A 16,544-nucleotide genomic window follows, 5' to 3' on the forward strand; every position below is an offset into this window, starting at 1 on the left:
AAAGAGTTATTGATTCCATTTTAACACCTCTAGATTTGATACGGAAACACTTTGTTTTAACACTGGATTTTAACTACTAATAATATACATCCCAGAGTTACATAAACAGAATGTGACTCTATAAGTGTAAAATTAACTCTGCTTTTGCACAAAGTCTGCTAACACCAAAACATTTAACACTTTTGAATTTGCTGTGTACTACCACAGTGAATTTTAGGTCAGTGTCTGTAAAGTTGACTGAGTTAGAGGCTTTTTTGTGTTTTTTTACAGTCAGTTGACAAACCAACATACATTCTGAAAAAAAAAACAAATTGTTGCATATATTTTAACTGTGGCCCAGTTTTAGATCACAGTGTGAAAGTGGTTCAATGAACCCTCCAATCATCAGATCCAAAGAAAGGAGACTACCCACTGCAAATACCATCACAGACCAGGCTCTATTGTTGTGTGAATATGTGTTCTGAGGTCATGAGGTACACTGGTATATTATTGCCTTTAAAGAAACTGAGACTTTCAATCATATATTGTATATTAGGGGCGGCTGTGGATCAGTGGTTATAGCAGTTGTCCTCCAATGAGAGAGTTTGAGGTCTGATTCCTGGCAGCAGTCACATGTAGACGTGTCCCTGGGCAAGACACTGAACCCTTCATTGCCTTCGATGTGCCCCATTGGTGTATGAATGGAGTTTAAAACACTGATTAATCTCAATAGAATAATTCATTCAGATTAGCTTTGTAGAGAGTGTAGTAGAGTGCCGTATGAGTGTGTGTGGATGGGTAAATGAGGGCACACATTGTGTTGTAAAGCACTCTGAGTGGCCTGGTTGGCTAGAAGGTCCTATAAAAGTACAGTCCATTTATTATATCTTCCCACTATACTGTATCATATGGAAAAACATGAAAGAAATTGAAATGATTTTTTTTTTTTTTTGCAGTAAATCAATTAGTTTAGGGTTTCAAATCCACGTCTGTTCAAGTGTATTGATGTTAAATTATATTATTATAAAAATGAATTGATTGCCCCAAAAGTTATCAAAAAAAAACTAAATTGGTGACCTACTTGTATAAATGCTAAATCAGCATTCACAGCATTGTTTTCCCATTTGTTTGTTTGTTGCAATCTAGTTAATCTGCAAACTTTGTTCTATGTTAGCCATTGATATATCAAAATGTTCAGCTCATTCAGGAGATGGGTGCTATGACCTTGGAGGGTTGAATACTTTTCCAAATATTTATCTTCATTTTCAGATAGTTTTCCAAAGAAGAAATGCATTATGATCTTCTCAAACGCTTCGAGAGCATTGTGTTCTTTGAAATCTGTGTCATACTTGCTCTATTTTTTATCAACTTATGGCACTTTTAGGTTTCAGTTAACCTAGGGTAACTGAAAAGCTAGCCTTTTGCCACTTTTTTCTTTTAGCTAGCATTTTCTCACTTTTAGCTCCTAGCTAATCTTTTGATATGATTATCTAGTTTATTGCTACTGTAGCTATCAATTTGCTGCTTTTAGTTTTTAGTTAACCTTTTGTTACCTTTACTTTCTAGCTAGCCTTCTTTTTCTTTTAACTTCTAACTTGCCTTTTGCTACTTTAGCTAGATTTTTTACTTTCAGCTTCTAACTAATCTTTTGATACTTTAAGCTATCATTTTGATATGTTTAGCTACCCTTATACAACTTTTAGCTAGCCTTTTTTGACTTCTAATTTATCATGACCATTTTGCTACATTTTGCTTTAAATTTGCATTTTTCATTTTTTTCTTAAGCATTTTGCTAATGTTTAGCTTAAATAACTCAGTTTCAACTTCTTGGGCAAATTTCAGCAGACATTCAGCACTCAGCATATACACTGCATTTTTTTTTTCAGAAAATCCCATTTCTTTAGTTCAGTGTTTTAGTGACACACCTGATCTGAATGACTGAGTGATTAACAGACTTCTGCAGAACTTGAAAACCTGCCGAAGAGCATGGAAACAACTAAAACTTGCAGGATAGTGGCCCCCAAGAAGCAGGTTTGGGCACCATTGCTGTAGTTCAAATAATTCCTTGAAAGGACATAATCAAAGAATCAGTTCCATGACCCTAGCATCTAAAAACATCAAACATTGGCCGATTATGTGTCATTTGGACCATGATCTTTATCTTGGTGCTGTGAATGTCAGACTACAGTCAGTAGTTGCAGTGGGACCCACAGAGGAGCAGCTCAGAAGAGGTTTATGCATGTATTTATACAATCACAACACACAGAGACATGGGACATCCCAGTCACTGATATCAACAGAAAACCTCTGGAATCGTTCTGTTCCCACTGAGGATCTGATGGTTTTAGTGAACATGCCACATCATCACCAAAAACACTAACTAAACAAATCCACTTCATGTCTAACTTGTGAGTTTGAGCAGATTTGTTATAATCTGCTGCCAAAAGGCAAAAGGAGGCCATTAATGTTTTTTAGGTTTGTTTGTGTATCTGTCTGTTTGCAAAATATCTCATGAAGCACTGAATAGATTTTATTGAAACTTGCAAACTAATCATTGGATTTACATCTACAGCTGAATAACTTTTGGAGTCAGCCCGATTCAAGATGTTTTTGTGCCAACTGACCCTAAAAAGACAAGAATGGCTAACTGATATTGACCTAAAAGTCATCCCCAACGCATAGTTTGAGCCCTACCAGATCCCACAAGATCTTTGGTTAAAACTTTGCTGTGAAAGGCAGTGAGAGATATGCATTCCTTCAAGAAATGCTACTCTCATCTTTAAAAGAATTGACTATGCATTTCTTGCAGGAGACTTTACAAGCGTCTGTAAAGAAATAAATAATAAACAGTCTTAAGCTCAGCAAATAGAGCTAATTTGGGTTAAAATGTCCCATGGGTGTTGCTGCTGCCTGCAGACAGCCAGGCCACTGGGTGGGATAAAGTGTAATTAGGAGAGACCTAATGGTCGAGGGAGGGATGCTTATTAGGGCTGTATGTGGACCATGCAGCTGACCCCTGAGAACACATCTGCAGACTGTGTGTTTTATAGACCCTTCAAGATTCAGAAATGTGTGGTGTATATATATATATATATATATATATATACACACCACACATTTCTGAATCTTGAATATATATATGTACATACAGATAGTGTTTGGGGTCAGTTTTTAACCATTTTGCCTTGCAATGTTTTTGCAACCTCTAGTTTTTTTTCTACTTGTCAGAGCTCTTCCTCCCACTTAAAGAGCTATGTAAGAATAATATGTCTTCATAAAATTGACAGAGGAATGAAAAGAAAGAGAAATTAGGACGTGTGCTTTCTGCAGAAGACGGAAATAACCAATCTTCAGAGGCAGACAGAAGGGTTTGTGTATGGCTATATCAGTACCAACACGAGATGCAGGGACGATAAGAAAATGAAAGGAAAGGGTGCAGCTCAAATAAACCAAAACTGATGCACTGGTACATCCCTCTCCCTGGACTGAAACTCTCAGGGACAGTCACTTCTAGAAATACCGAGGACGACGAAGGACAGGAGGTAACTGCAGAGGAATTCCATTTGAATAATTCAAAAGAGCTGCAGGAATAAGCACTTCATGAACTTCTTTTTCAGGATTTTAATCCAGCCGATCTGAACTCTCAAGAAGTTTTTTATTTTATCTTTTTTTCTAAGGCTGCAGGTTTCTGGCCAACAAAGCAGGACAACAATGAGTGTTTGGATCAGAGGAGAGCCATCGGTTTAGGTCTGAGGGACGAACACGGCAGACCAGGCAATTACAGGTTCCGGTGAGGTGAAAATGGCCAGAGGTGGCTCAGACATTGTGATTTGGGCGTGTGAGCTATGCACTCCTGTGGTGGACAAGTGAGGCAGAGCATCCACAGATCTTCATACAGAGTTTTAGTCTCTGTGAGGTGGTGGCTGACAACACAGTGAGGGGAAAAAGAAGGAAAGACAAAGTTTAGCTCCTATGTGGAAGATACAGATCCAAAGAGCACAATATGCTCTGCTCAAACCTTTATTTTTTCCAGTATGAGGAAGACGCATACTTTTTTGCAGTCATGAACATTAAGAATACTTTTTTACTGGGTCACTGAAAACTTTAAGGAATCAAATGAAGGAGTCTGATCAAACCAAGGACCTGACCTGGGACTTTGACATTTCCTGGGATTCAGTCCTAAAACCAGCTGCCCATCTTTGCCTGAACGCCTTGGACTTCTCAGACCTTTGGGATGATGACGACAGTGGAGAAAACGAAGAGACCAAAGCATCAAGTCCAACGTCACCATATCTAAAAATGACCCTTTCACCCCCTCCTCCTCCTCCTCCTCCTCCTCCTCCTCCTCTTCCTCCCAAACTGTCTTCTTTAGCAAGATCTTTACCAGCTTCCCCAAAAAGTTCGGTCATAAAAAGTCGAACCTTGAAGCTCCACTGGAGGGAACTGCAGAACCTGTCCCCTCTTCCTAGGATAACGCGATTTGGGACACAAACTATTTGGGCGGGTCTCGAACCAGTGCATCTGGATACAAACCGTTTGAAGTACTTGTTTGAATCTAAGACCAGTAACACCAGTTTCAGCGTGGTTTCTAGACGGCAGGTAAGACCGATGACATGGAATGATGTCTCCAAAATATAGTCTTCACTGCAAAGGATCTTTTTGAACTGTATGGAAAACACAGAGTATCCATACTATTATTTGAGTACTCTTTCAAAGAATTAAAAAAAACAACATAGTGGCTGTAAAAAATATAAAGTGTTGTTTTTATAGCCAGTGTTTCAATTGTTCATGACGTAAATTGTTTGTTGTGTGCTGCTGCAGTAACATGATGGTGCATCATAGTGGACTTGGAGAAGCAGAAATTCCATTTTAAAAATTGTCTTGTTTTATAAAAAGAAAAAAAAAATTACATCTAAAAGCTATCGCAAGTAAGTTTGGTAAGCATTTTTATTCAGGCCAAAATTACTTGTGTAATAACAGAGGTGTGGACTCAAGTCCCATGACTTTGACTTAAGTTAGACTCGAGGCACAATTTTGATGACTTTAGACTTGACTTAATAATCACAAATCACTTTAAAGTCAACTTTGGCTTTAAAGGTATAGTCTAATCATTTATGATGTGATGTTCTGTCTAATAGGTATCAGTAGTTACTACCTTATCATCCATGACATCAGCCATGGGAAAGAGGCAAAAGTCTTCATCCAGTCTAAGCTAACAGCTAGCCAAACAAGTGCATATCCTATACTGTTTTTCCAAAAAATGTTTCTCCAAAACTGCATACTGAGGTAAAGGAACATACATTCACATCCTTAGCACAATATTTACGTACTAACACGGATGTTGTTTGGTTGAGAAAACAGCTACAAACCAGATAAACAGTGTCACACAAAGTAGAGAGGTTTAATATTAGCTACTATAGCGTTGTTTGAAACCAGTAAAGAGTTGTTTTATAAGCCTGGAAAACATTTGGCTTGCCATTAGCCTTGATCAGCCCTTTCCTTTGTACTCTATGCTCTATGACTGATGTCACAGATGAAAAGGTATTAACTACTGATAACTATTTGACAGAACATCACTTCAAAAATGACAAGACTATCACTAACACCAATGACTCTTGACCTTCCTTTGACTCCCTTTGATTGGAAAATACTTGATATGTCATTAATACATTTATTAAATCATCTAACATTAACTGTATTCATTTACAGCTCGTTTACACTAAAGGCCTGGTTATATTGCTGCAGGACTCATGGCATGACTGAATTTTGACGCCAAGAAAGTGGGGTTGCTATTTAAACCGGCGCTTCCAACGTACAGCATTTATTTCAGTTCTCCTCTTTAAACCGAAGGTGTCACTACTGGAAAAAATACAGCTGTGTAGGAGGATTTACACATTTAAAAAAAGGCATGCACAAGAAGTTTATTGTTCCTACAAAGCTATGAGGTTTCATCTTTTTAAGTGGTTTTCGAAGTTTATGAAATATCTATGATGATGAATGTTCTTGGCTTTTGTTCAGGAGTATGGAAGACTGGAAACAAACCTGCTCACAGATATTTTTACTTATTTTAGACATAAAACACCCAGCTACCTACAGTGTCACTTTCAAAATGAAAGCAAGTTTGTATTATCATGACCTGCCAACAAAGGTAAAAGTGCAGTTTTGTTCTTGTCTGTTACAAATACCCATTTTAACCGCTCCCAGAAGCAGCCATGTGTCTCAGTGTTGGGAATGAAGAGGAGTAACATCATAACCATCGCTCTGAGCAGCCTGCCCCCTCCTCGCCTGCTCCCCCCGGCTATTTACAGCATGGACAGCAGCGTGCTGGACAGAGAGGACGTTCAGGTACAGCACAGGTCACCCCCTCCAGATTCTGACCTCTGGTTGATCACTAAAGTTTTTCTTCTGTGCTGACAAAACATTCATCTCTCTCTATATATATATTTTTTTTGTGTGTGTGTGTGTGTGGTGAAATTAAACCTTACAGTATGGATGGTTAAAAAAAGATGTATTTGAGTTTTATCTCTTTTTATATTTAATGTAAAAACAGCGGCTTCAAGCTCTGATCCCAACAGAAGAGGAACTGTGTCTGATCAAGGAGGCCAAAGCCCAGAGCCCCGTCGCTCCTCTGGCTCAGGCTGAGCTGTGCCTGCTCACTCTGGGGGAGATCACTCACCTGAGCACCAGGCTCCAGCTGTGGGCCTTCGCTTTGGACTATGACTCCTTAGAGAGGGTAGGTGGAAACACCGTCACACACTACACATGACATCGACTCACCTTGGAATCCAAGAACTAAAAATAAAAGATGGACTTGATGAATCACCTGTTCTCTGTTGCTCACCAAGCCCTCTAAATGTGTCCTTGGTTTTTAAAGGAAATTGCCGAGCCTCTTTTCCACCTGAAGTTGGCCATGGAGCAACTGGCATCCAGCCAGACCTTCAGGTGTATTCTAGCCACGGTGCTAGCAATTGGTAACTTCCTCAATGGCTGTAAGGTGAGTGATTCAGAACTTTAATGTGTTTCCTGCTAATTCACTGCTGCTTTCCCGGCTTTTAGTTTGTTCTACGTTTTTTTGCAATCTAACACTTTCTGTATACTTGGTGCTATTTTAGTAATTTGTGTATACAAAGATATTCAGGTTCTTAAAGGGACATGCTTTGGCATTTTATTTAGCTATTTTTTTTTTTTTTGCTAGTTTTAGATACCTTTCTGCTGCTTTCAGCTTTTAGGTAATGTTTTGCCACCTTTAGTTTTTAGTTTTTAGCTGCCATTCCGCTACTATTAGCTTTTGGCTTGCCAATAACTGCTTTCAGTTACTGTTCTGCTACTTTTAGTTTCTATCTACCATTCTGCTACTTTTAGCTAGTCTTTTGATACCTTTAGCTTTTAGCTAGTGTACTGCTTTATTTAACTCAGTTTCAGTTTCTTCAAGCTCATTCAACACTTTACCATTTGTGCTGCATTTTCTCAGAAAATGCAATTTCTCTAGTTTCATTGGCTTTTTCCCCCAACACATAACAATATGTTCTGACCTCCTAAAGGCCCGTGGCTTTGAGCTGAGTTACCTGGGTAAGCTGTCTCAGGTGAGGGACACGCACACTCGCCAGCCTCTGCTGCATCACGTCTGTGTGCTGCTGCTGGAGCTCTACCCACAATCCTCTGACCTCCACTCTGACATAACTGCTGTTACGAAAGCTGGCAAGGTGTGTAGCTCCACTAATCTATGTCCAAATATCCTGAGTCTGTATATTCATAGTTATATCAAATCTCATTTTGAAAATATGTTATGAAAGCTGCAAAACTAGGTTAATATGTAGACTAAATTAAAAGTGTAGCGTTCCTTGAAGCGATGCACGTTGCATGTTGAATTTTATGACAAAGTTTTAAACTAAGATCATCTTATAATGAGAAGGGACAGAGTTATAGCTGTTTTGGTCAAACCTTGTAAATGCTGTGATGTATTATCTCAGGCAGTTTTGCCAGATCTGTTATGGTTTGAGATATGTTTTATGAATGACTCTACTACCACACCAAATTTTAGCTTATACTGAGCTAAGATTGGGTGTAACTTTTGGTGTCATTTGGTCTAACTCTGTCAATATTACACATAATGTGTAATATTGACTGAGTTAGTAATATTTTGCTAACACAACTGACAAACACACACACACACACACACACACACACACAGGGGCAAAAACACTATCTCCCTTTTGCCTTCAGCAACGGGCCATGATTAATTGTGATGCTCACGCCCTTCCTTTATCTCCACAGTGTGATTATTCTCTGGTCCAGTCCAGTTTCACTCAGCTAGAGGCCATGTGCAAAGCATCATGGGAACAGCTGAAGGTACTGGAGAGGTGTGAGGAAAAGAGGAAAGGAGGAAAGAGAGAAAAGAAGAAAGGGAACAACAACGATGATGAGTCCTTTTCTCCAGAGGGTTCCCTCTTTCACCGGCTGCCTAAGGTTCTGAAAGAGTGTGAGGAGAGGCTGAAGGTCCTGAGAGCCGTCCATCGTCGGGTCATCAACAGGTGCTCTGCAGATATTTAACACTTCAACAACGTAATACTACAGTTACTACAGCTTTCTGTTTCTCCTGCCATTTTTGTTTCTCAAGGTTCCACTCGTTTCTCTTATTCCTGGGTTACTCCCGAGCCATGGTGAAGGACACCAAAGCGGAGGACTTCTGCAGGACCATCAGCAACTTCTCACTGGAGTACAGGTCCACCCGGCAGGCCATCCTCCTGCAAAGAGAGCGAGAGAAGCAAAAGAGCGGAGCCGGAAGCCCCGCACCCAACACCCCTGTTGGCAGCAGGAAATGTCTGCAAACTCCATCACAGGTTCATGTTTCAGATGCTCTGAAACTGAATATTTTATACAGTATTATGAAGAAAGTTGCCCTTAACAATTGGTTGCTTCACCCCGCAGGACTGTGAGGAGCAGTGTAGATTAGAGGAGGTGCTGAGAACACCTGAGTCCATCTCAAGACTGGATGTTACTTTGCCTCGAACCCGCAGGAAAATGGCTGACATCAGAGGTACCCAGATAAGTTTTCCCTTCTTTTTTATCTGCTCTTCTTATATGTACTGATGTGGATAAATTTGTTGATACCCTTACAGCTGATTGAAACAATGCTTCATTTCTTGTGAAAAGTGATTAAAAAGCAGTTGTCTAATTTATATCTGTATGCCTTTAGTGTATGATAGAGTGAACAAAAAAAGACAAATATATGCTCCAATACACCAACATTGTCTAGGTTCTTGATCCTAAATGACTTTTCCATGGAAGTCACCATTGTTGACCTATGTTCAGTCACTTCGGCTCTTTCAGGAGGTAACAAACATACAAAACCATCTCCAAGTAGCTTCATGTTCCTGTAACCACAGCTTCTAAAATTATTGAAAAGTATAAAGTTCATGCTGCTGTAATTTTCTGATCAAACTATCCATCAAACTTTGAATCAAAATGGATTCCGAGGATGAAGGCAAGGACGGCTCTACTATTTACAGAAAAAACGCAAACAAGTAAGACAAGAATTCAACAAAATGCAAGTTGAGAGTTGCCAAAGTTTCTGGGACTGATGAAATCAGACTGGAGCTTCTTGGCCAGTCACATGGTAAATGGTCCACAATTTATATGGCGTCTTTTTAACCAACAGGTTCTGCAAAGCGCTTTACAGAGTTTCTCATTCAAGCAACCCCCAAAATCACATATCAGTTGTGTGTTTTTTTGTTTGTTTGTTTGTTTTTTATTATTATTTGGAAGGGTACCAACAAATTTATCCATATACATGATTTGTGTTTTATTAAACCTATTGTTTGTTTGTTTGTTTCTCAGGATCATTTTCTCGAACAATGAAGTGGTGACCCTTCACTGTTTTGGCCTTATTGTGACATTGCTTTACCGTGTTATCCCCTCTGTTTGGATTAACACTGAAGAACAGTTGTATGAGATTATTAATTTGTTCGTAACAAGCAACGTGTTTCTCATAAATACACTTGGAAAGAAATGCATGTGAGTGTATGTGAGTGTTCACTAATAGACAATAAAATGATGTTCCAAAAAACAAACGTGTGAGATCTGAATTCAAGAGTAAAATGAGTAAAAATGTAAACAATGTCATTTGTATTACAAACAATCTGTCTTTAAAGCTTCATTTCATGTTGAAAGCTGCAAATTTACAAAAAAAAAAAAATCATTTGTTTTTCAAAGCACAGAATTAGTATAAACTTGTGTTGAGCTGTGTTGTAAAAAATAATCAAACCACACTCCTTTCTTTAATTGCTTTTTTCAGATATAAATACCATTTGTTCTGGTCAGACAGGCATTCTTAATTAAAATAATTAATATTTTAAATAAGATTTTAAATTTGACCTCTGTCAAATCAAATTTTATAAACTGTTACACTAAAGTCAATTTTGCATTAAACGATCAATTACTTTTACAGACACTTTTGAGTATTAATGACAGCAGCAGCAGCAAACTGTAGCACTTCCAGCACAGCTTAGGGGCAGCTCATTTTTGTGAATAACTCTCAACAAATACCACACCAAATTTTAGCACTATGTCTATAAAACTGAATAAATTATAGCAATTTTAGTGTTTTCTAAGACCAGTTGGGTGTGGTGGCCATCTTGAACTGGGGTGATTCCAAAGGTTAATCAGTTGTGGTTGTAAATCCAATGATTATTTCCATAAAGGTTTCAATCAAACCCACACGGTGGTTCAAGAGATATTTTGCTAACAGTCAAACACTCACAGGCAGTGTGAGTGCTGAGAAATGAATGAGCAACGGAAGTTTTCTGAAGAAAATAAAATTGAGTTATTCCAGCTAAAACAAAGAGAATAATAGCTAAAATCTAAAAGAAGCAAAATGGTAGTTAACAGCAGCAAAAGGTTAGCTAAAAATAGCAAATAGATAGCTAAAATATTAGTGTATCATAATGCTTGAAAAAAACTCAATGTAGCAGGACAGTAACTAAAAGCATAAAAAGATGAAAACAGAGCAAGTATTCTATGGCAGATTTCAAAGAAAATAAGCATTTACACAATAGCAATGTTTTTGAAGGACATGAAAAGGTTCCAATGTGTTTTATAAGAGGAAATATTTGAAAAACAAAGTTTATATATTTTGAAAAATCTAAAAATTACATAAGCACCCAAAGCCTGAATAAGCTGAACAGTTTAATATTCAAATGGCTGCAATAACAACGTTTTCAGATATAGAAAAAAAATGAGAAAAACAACAAACAGTGAACGCTGAATCAGCATAATTTTACTTGGAAAATAACTCAAATACGATATCTCTTTGGAGGATTATGATTTTTGTGTAATACAGAGTCCTGCTTTACTGACGGCGAGCACAGATAATTCAGTTTCTCTCTGTTCTGAGGAGCTAATATAGTCTCATGCTGTGACACACCATCATTCAAATCTAAGGGAAAGAAACAGCGGATGTTGTCATTCATGAGCAGACTGTCAAGCCGACCAACCAATAGCTGGAGAGCTCACTCCAACAGTTCTGGAAAAGCATCCAATCAGGAAGCTGGATTCGGCATGTGGGCGTGACTTTCCCTGTCGCTCTGTGTGTATGTGTGAGTCGACGCCATTTCGTGTCTGCTCTTTTCAAGGTGATACATTCAGGCAGAGTCTTAACGGATAAACCAACCTTTCAAGTAAAACGTTATTCTCATTTTTAGTGTTAAGCTCCTGGTGAGTATTTTTAATGAGAGATTTTTTTTCGCTTTTTTTCATTTTTTATGACTTTGATGAAGCATCTTTGGGATTTTTTTTTGTTTTTATTTTTTATTGCATTTTTCCTGGCTGGTATTCCTGAGACTGTGTTGGCTGGCTGCTGTTATCATGGCGTACATTTTGTGATGGCAGGATTCAAACTGCGCAGAAACTAGCTTGAAATAGCTTCCACCTCTGTATTTTTGCCTCTTGTTTTTTTCTAAATAAGCCCATTTAAGCCCTGTTTTTCTGTCATGTTGTGCTACTTTACTCCTTACCTAGTTGTTGGGTCACTTTCAAAGAGGATTTTCAGGACGGTTTTTAAAATCTGTCTTCTGGATAAAAATGTTTTTACATTTTGTCTTTTTAAAGCTTGTCCAGCTCATCATGAAACTGGGTTTACAGTCTTTGATATTGCGTCCTAGCACACATTTTTCCTTGTGGTTTTGGCTGTGCTCTGGCTTCATGTTTTCCTCTGGAATGTTGTTTTTTTTTCTTTTTCTCACAATGTGAAGTTTGACATTTTTCAGGAGCAAAATTCAAAGAAGGGGATTTTTCTTTTGCATAAGTGCCTCATAATATACACATTTTGGTAATTTTGATCTCTTTCTTTAAGTCTTTGTACGGTCTTATTTGACTTGGCTGTGCAGATATTCAGACTTTTAGATTTCTACCTGCTTTGTGGGAAAATACAGGAAAGAGGATAAAAACTAATAAAGAGAAAGAATAAAAGGTTAAACACCCCGTGAAGGAATGCAGACTGAGGTTATGTTCAGAAACAATCAAGCTTTTGCTGTTTCTCACAGACCTGGAAAATAACATGTCATCTTCAGACCCATCTTCAACCAAAGCAAACTTTAGTTCTGTATCTGTAAATGACAGAGTTATAACGTTGATTGTGTTGGCTAATCAGTCCCTCCAGGATTTCGCGGGCATTTTATGCGATTGTTGCGGCTAAATTGCCTGATTTCGCGGGGCATTTTTCTAAAAGTTGCAATTTTTTTTTACTAAAATCAATAAAAAAACATAACTTTTAATATATAAACCAAAAATACTTACTAGTTTTGTAAGATAATTACCAACAAACATTGACATTCTCAAAAGGTGCTTTATTTGAGAACTTTGATAGCTTCTAAACTGACATTCATGACCATTTCTGGATTGTCCCTCGTCTGCAGCTCTCCTCACATGTTTTGCAGACACAAAGTGTTTGTCGATGCGTTTATGTGCGATGATTACACTGCAGGACGTGCAAAACAGCTTCTCCCCCACTCTCCTGCAGCTGGGGAGGAAACTGGTTTGCGACCGCAGTGAAGTTAGTTTTAAGTTGGATATTCGCGCTCCGCAGAGTTAGCGGCGTCTAGCTCACGGCTGACCTGAAATAAGAGTGCTGATGTCGGCCAGCCGTTCTCTGCCGGCCCCTTCTCTCACGAGTGGTGGTTCACTTAGGGACGGCTTCAAACTAACTTCACTGCAGTCCTTTGCTGAAATCTTTGTGGGCAAATGTGAAGCATTAGCGCACATTTTAGCTTCGGTCGCTGCTCCTGCACGCTCCCGGCATTCTGATGTTAACAGGATGTGACGTCATGTTTCTTCTTCGTGAGTTATTTGGGGTTATTTTGTATTCCACACTACATAAACCCACAAAGAAGAGACTAGACTGCAGAAACGGTGGCAAATCACTTTAGAAACAATAAATATTGGGTTAAAGTTGCGCGAAAGTTGCTGTGTTTTGGGCAAAGTTGCAAAAAGTTGGGATTTTGTGGGGTTTGCTTGATTTCGCGTTAATAGTTGCGATCGCAAAATCCTGGAGGGTCTGGCTAATGTCAGTTAGCTGTGGCGGTCATCTTGCGTTGAATCGACTGAATTAATCATCATTAAACTGGTCTAGTGGGTAAGGTTGACTCCAGCATGTAAAGGTAAAGTTTTAAGTTTTCAGGCAGTAAGGAGCACCTGGACACTCTCAGCTACGACCACACCACCTTTAATACAGTATCTGTACATCTGACTGCATTCTAGCCAATTTTGGGTTTGCTCATGTCCCTTGGCTCAGGTGGCCATCTTGGATTGGGTTTGCTCCAAAGGTTAAGCCGTTGTAGATGTTTAGCAAATCATTATTTTCTTCGAGTTTTATTAATTTCCTCCCTGTGGTTCATGAGATATTGTGCTCACAGGTGGTCCTCCACCTTTGCCTTTCAGTAGTGGGACATAAAAGCCACCAGGAACAGAAACACAGATTCCTCACTGCTCAGCTGGCATTCAGTTTGCATATCTGGGAAAGTGTGACCATAAATCAGCACTTTTGTTGATTATAAATACTTGTTTCCGCTCCAGGAAGCCTGGCTTGATTTGATTGGAACAATCAGACTGGACGTTGAACACTTTGTGGTGCAGCACAATTTGCAGTTTCATCAGGAGAGTCGTGGAGTCGTCACTGACTCCGGCGGTGTTTCAGCTGTGTCCATCAGTTTCCTCAAGCTGTTCATCGGTTTTCCATTTGAGTTAAACCATCAGGGACCAGTATCAGTTAAAACGGATAGTTGTCCTGTCCCTTTAGTAGCTTTGTTGTTTGTTTCTTTCTTTTTGTTGTTATTTTCAACAAAATAACAAAGCAAAGCAAAAACAGACATTATCCAATGATTACACGATGAATATTTCTCAGTAAAGATCATTCTGTCCCTTGCAGTGGTTTTGTAACCTTTACCTGTTATACACCATGGAAGGCGGGTGATCATGTAACTGCCCGCCCATGTTTGTGTCTGTCTCTGTTAGAAAAATATCCCACAGATAAATAGATTTTAATGAAACTTTCAGAAAGAATCCCTAGATGTGCATCTACAACTGATTAGGATTTTTGGTAGTAGCTGAGAGTCATCCCGTTCACATATTTTACTAACAGATAGCTCCTGACTTGTGTTAAAACTTCAGTTCCTTCAAGACACTCTAGTTTTATTTCTGGTTCCAATGAGGACATAGGATTACTAGGTAAGGACAGTAAATTAAATATTTCTTAGAAATCAGGATGAAGAGTTATATTAGTTGGCATTTATTTTAAAGTTAGAAGTTGGTCGGATTAGACTGATCATTCAGTCGACCAACATTAATCGATAAATATTGGCCACTTAAAAAAGGAAAAAAAATCAGCTCATTATATAAAATTAAGAATGTTCTTGTATGTATTATTTTAAAGACTACAAGTTCATCTAAGGGTTGCTGAGTTTATTTAAGTTAAGCAATTATTGTTATGTTTTGTTAAATGGAAAAATCCAAATTGTTGTATACCGTCCATCTGCTGCTCTGATTTCTAAAGATCAGCATCAGCCAGAAAAAAAACATATCTGTCGACCTCTATTAAAGCTAGGACTACTGGGTACGGGCTGGGGTGTGGGGTGAAGCCCGCGGACATGGAAGATTCTGAATCAGTTCTCAAATGTAAAAAAAAAAAAATCAATTTTGTTGATGTTAATAGTGTTTGACTGAAGAACGTGAGAGACAGAACTCAGAAGTGTGGAAGTGCCGAGCCCGGACAGTCAGGGCTGAGGGGGATACAATACTTTCAAACTAAAAGGAGCAAGATCAGTTCTCCTGTCACAAGCCCTCCTGAATCGGAATCAAATCTGAAGATTTGTCTTGTAGTGTCGACAAATGTGGCTGTAAATGAATCTCCCCACCTTTTTTTTATCTTTATAAACATCTCCATTACTCATCAAAATAGTTAACTAGCAAGAGAAATGGTAAATACACGGATACAAGGTGACCTTTATTCAATAAAGAGCCAACACTTAAAAAAAATGTAAATGTTTTTATCTTAAAAAATAACCCCACCTGATTTATCTACTAAAGCTAATTGCCCCCATTTCTTGGTATGACATGTAGATTATTGGTCATATGTTTTGTCCACAACAGTGTTCTTAGCAGCAGACACTAGTACAGAATCAAAGAAAGTTCCTAAAATGGATTTCTGAATAATGAATCCCAAACAGTGCTACAGTGTCACCTCTCTATGATTTTAATCATCTGGTTTTTTTTTTCTAAACCAATAAAATGAATTTAACTTTGGCTCTTGCAAGTCCTTCCCTGCATGGTGACATAAGCTTTTTAGTCGAGTTCATTTTTAGAGAAATCATTTTTCTCTAATATGACTTTTTGTTTGTTTCCCCTTTTTGTAGTTTTTGAAGCCACTTTTTTCAGCATCGGCAAATCGTAAGTCAACTGTTTTTTAGATTTTTAGATTTTTTTTTTCCCCACTTTGGCTTCTGCATCATTTTTAATATTCCACTTTCCACTCCTTTGTGACTTGGCCCAGTTGTTCCCCGTTTTGATTTCAAGAAGCTTTCTGTAAAGTAAAAACTATTCTCTGTAACTATGAGCCTCCTACACGTTTCTCTGATTAGAGCAAACTTTAAGGAACCACATTTTTAGCTTTTCTTTCATAGAGTCCATAATTTAAGGACTCCTAGGGTTAAAGGCCTAATTCGACCAGTTATGTTGTTCTGCCTTTGTTTGTTTGTTTGTTTGTTTGTTTGTTTGTTTGTGTGGTTGTGCATGTCAGTTCTGGCTCATTACTCATATTAACACAGTTATTTGTTATTGTTTTTCTTAAATATTTGTAATCTCTGTTAACTTCCCCAAAAGCATGCTGAGAAGTTATTAATGTTTTTTCTTTTTTTGTTTTTTCCATTACAGCCCCCCCCTTATACCCAGCTTCTTTACTCAGGGTTAAATGGGGAAAAGCATCATAAGATTCTAGCATTGTTTCCAGTTTTTGCTTCCTGAATCTGTATATTAAAGACACACAGATGTGGCACATCTGTTCCTGCTGCACGGCTGCA

General features: G+C 38.3%; 2 protein-coding genes across 7 annotated transcripts in view; both read left to right on the forward strand.

The window, feature by feature from the left end:
• Positions 1-3,533: 3,533 nt before the first annotated feature.
• Positions 3,534-10,039, forward strand: si:ch211-63p21.2 (FH1/FH2 domain-containing protein 1). Its single transcript, XM_017432033.3, has 9 exons — positions 3,534-4,578; positions 6,184-6,324; positions 6,530-6,712; positions 6,854-6,973; positions 7,521-7,682; positions 8,254-8,510; positions 8,597-8,819; positions 8,908-9,016; positions 9,817-10,039. The coding sequence occupies exons 1-9, from the start codon at positions 4,096-4,098 to the stop codon at positions 9,843-9,845; spliced, it is 1,707 nt and encodes a 568-aa protein (XP_017287522.2). The 5' UTR covers positions 3,534-4,095; the 3' UTR covers positions 9,846-10,039.
• A 1,260-nt stretch (positions 10,040-11,299) lies between these two features.
• The window catches only part of hnrnpc (heterogeneous nuclear ribonucleoprotein C), a 26,923-nt gene continuing 21,678 nt past the window's right edge, over positions 11,300-16,544 (forward strand). Inside the window, exons 1-2 of one of the 6 annotated variants that reach the window (XM_037976652.1) lie at positions 11,300-12,304; positions 15,882-15,915. The gene's annotated coding sequence lies outside the window, so the exon portion shown is untranslated. The remainder of the gene's footprint in view (positions 12,305-15,881; positions 15,916-16,544) is intronic. The other 5 variants (XM_017432056.3, XM_017432053.3, XM_017432059.3 and 2 more) reach the window with 5 other exon arrangements.

The sequence above is a fragment of the Kryptolebias marmoratus genome, linkage group LG7 (assembly GCF_001649575.2).
Source record: "Kryptolebias marmoratus isolate JLee-2015 linkage group LG7, ASM164957v2, whole genome shotgun sequence".
In the NCBI taxonomy this organism is placed as follows: Eukaryota; Metazoa; Chordata; class Actinopteri; order Cyprinodontiformes; family Rivulidae; genus Kryptolebias; species Kryptolebias marmoratus.

Bases quoted from the DNA above. Each gene is read 5' to 3' on its own strand.
- si:ch211-63p21.2 (XM_017432033.3), top strand. From the start codon at position 4,096: ATGAAGGAGTCTGATCAAACCAAGGACCTGACCTGGGACTTTGACATT. The intron at 8,511-8,596 runs GTGCTCTGCAGA...TTGTTTCTCAAG, and splicing joins CATCGTCGGGTCATCAACAG to GTTCCACTCGTTTCTCTTAT. The intron at 9,017-9,816 runs GTACCCAGATAA...TTTGTTTCTCAG, and splicing joins GAAAATGGCTGACATCAGAG to GATCATTTTCTCGAACAATG.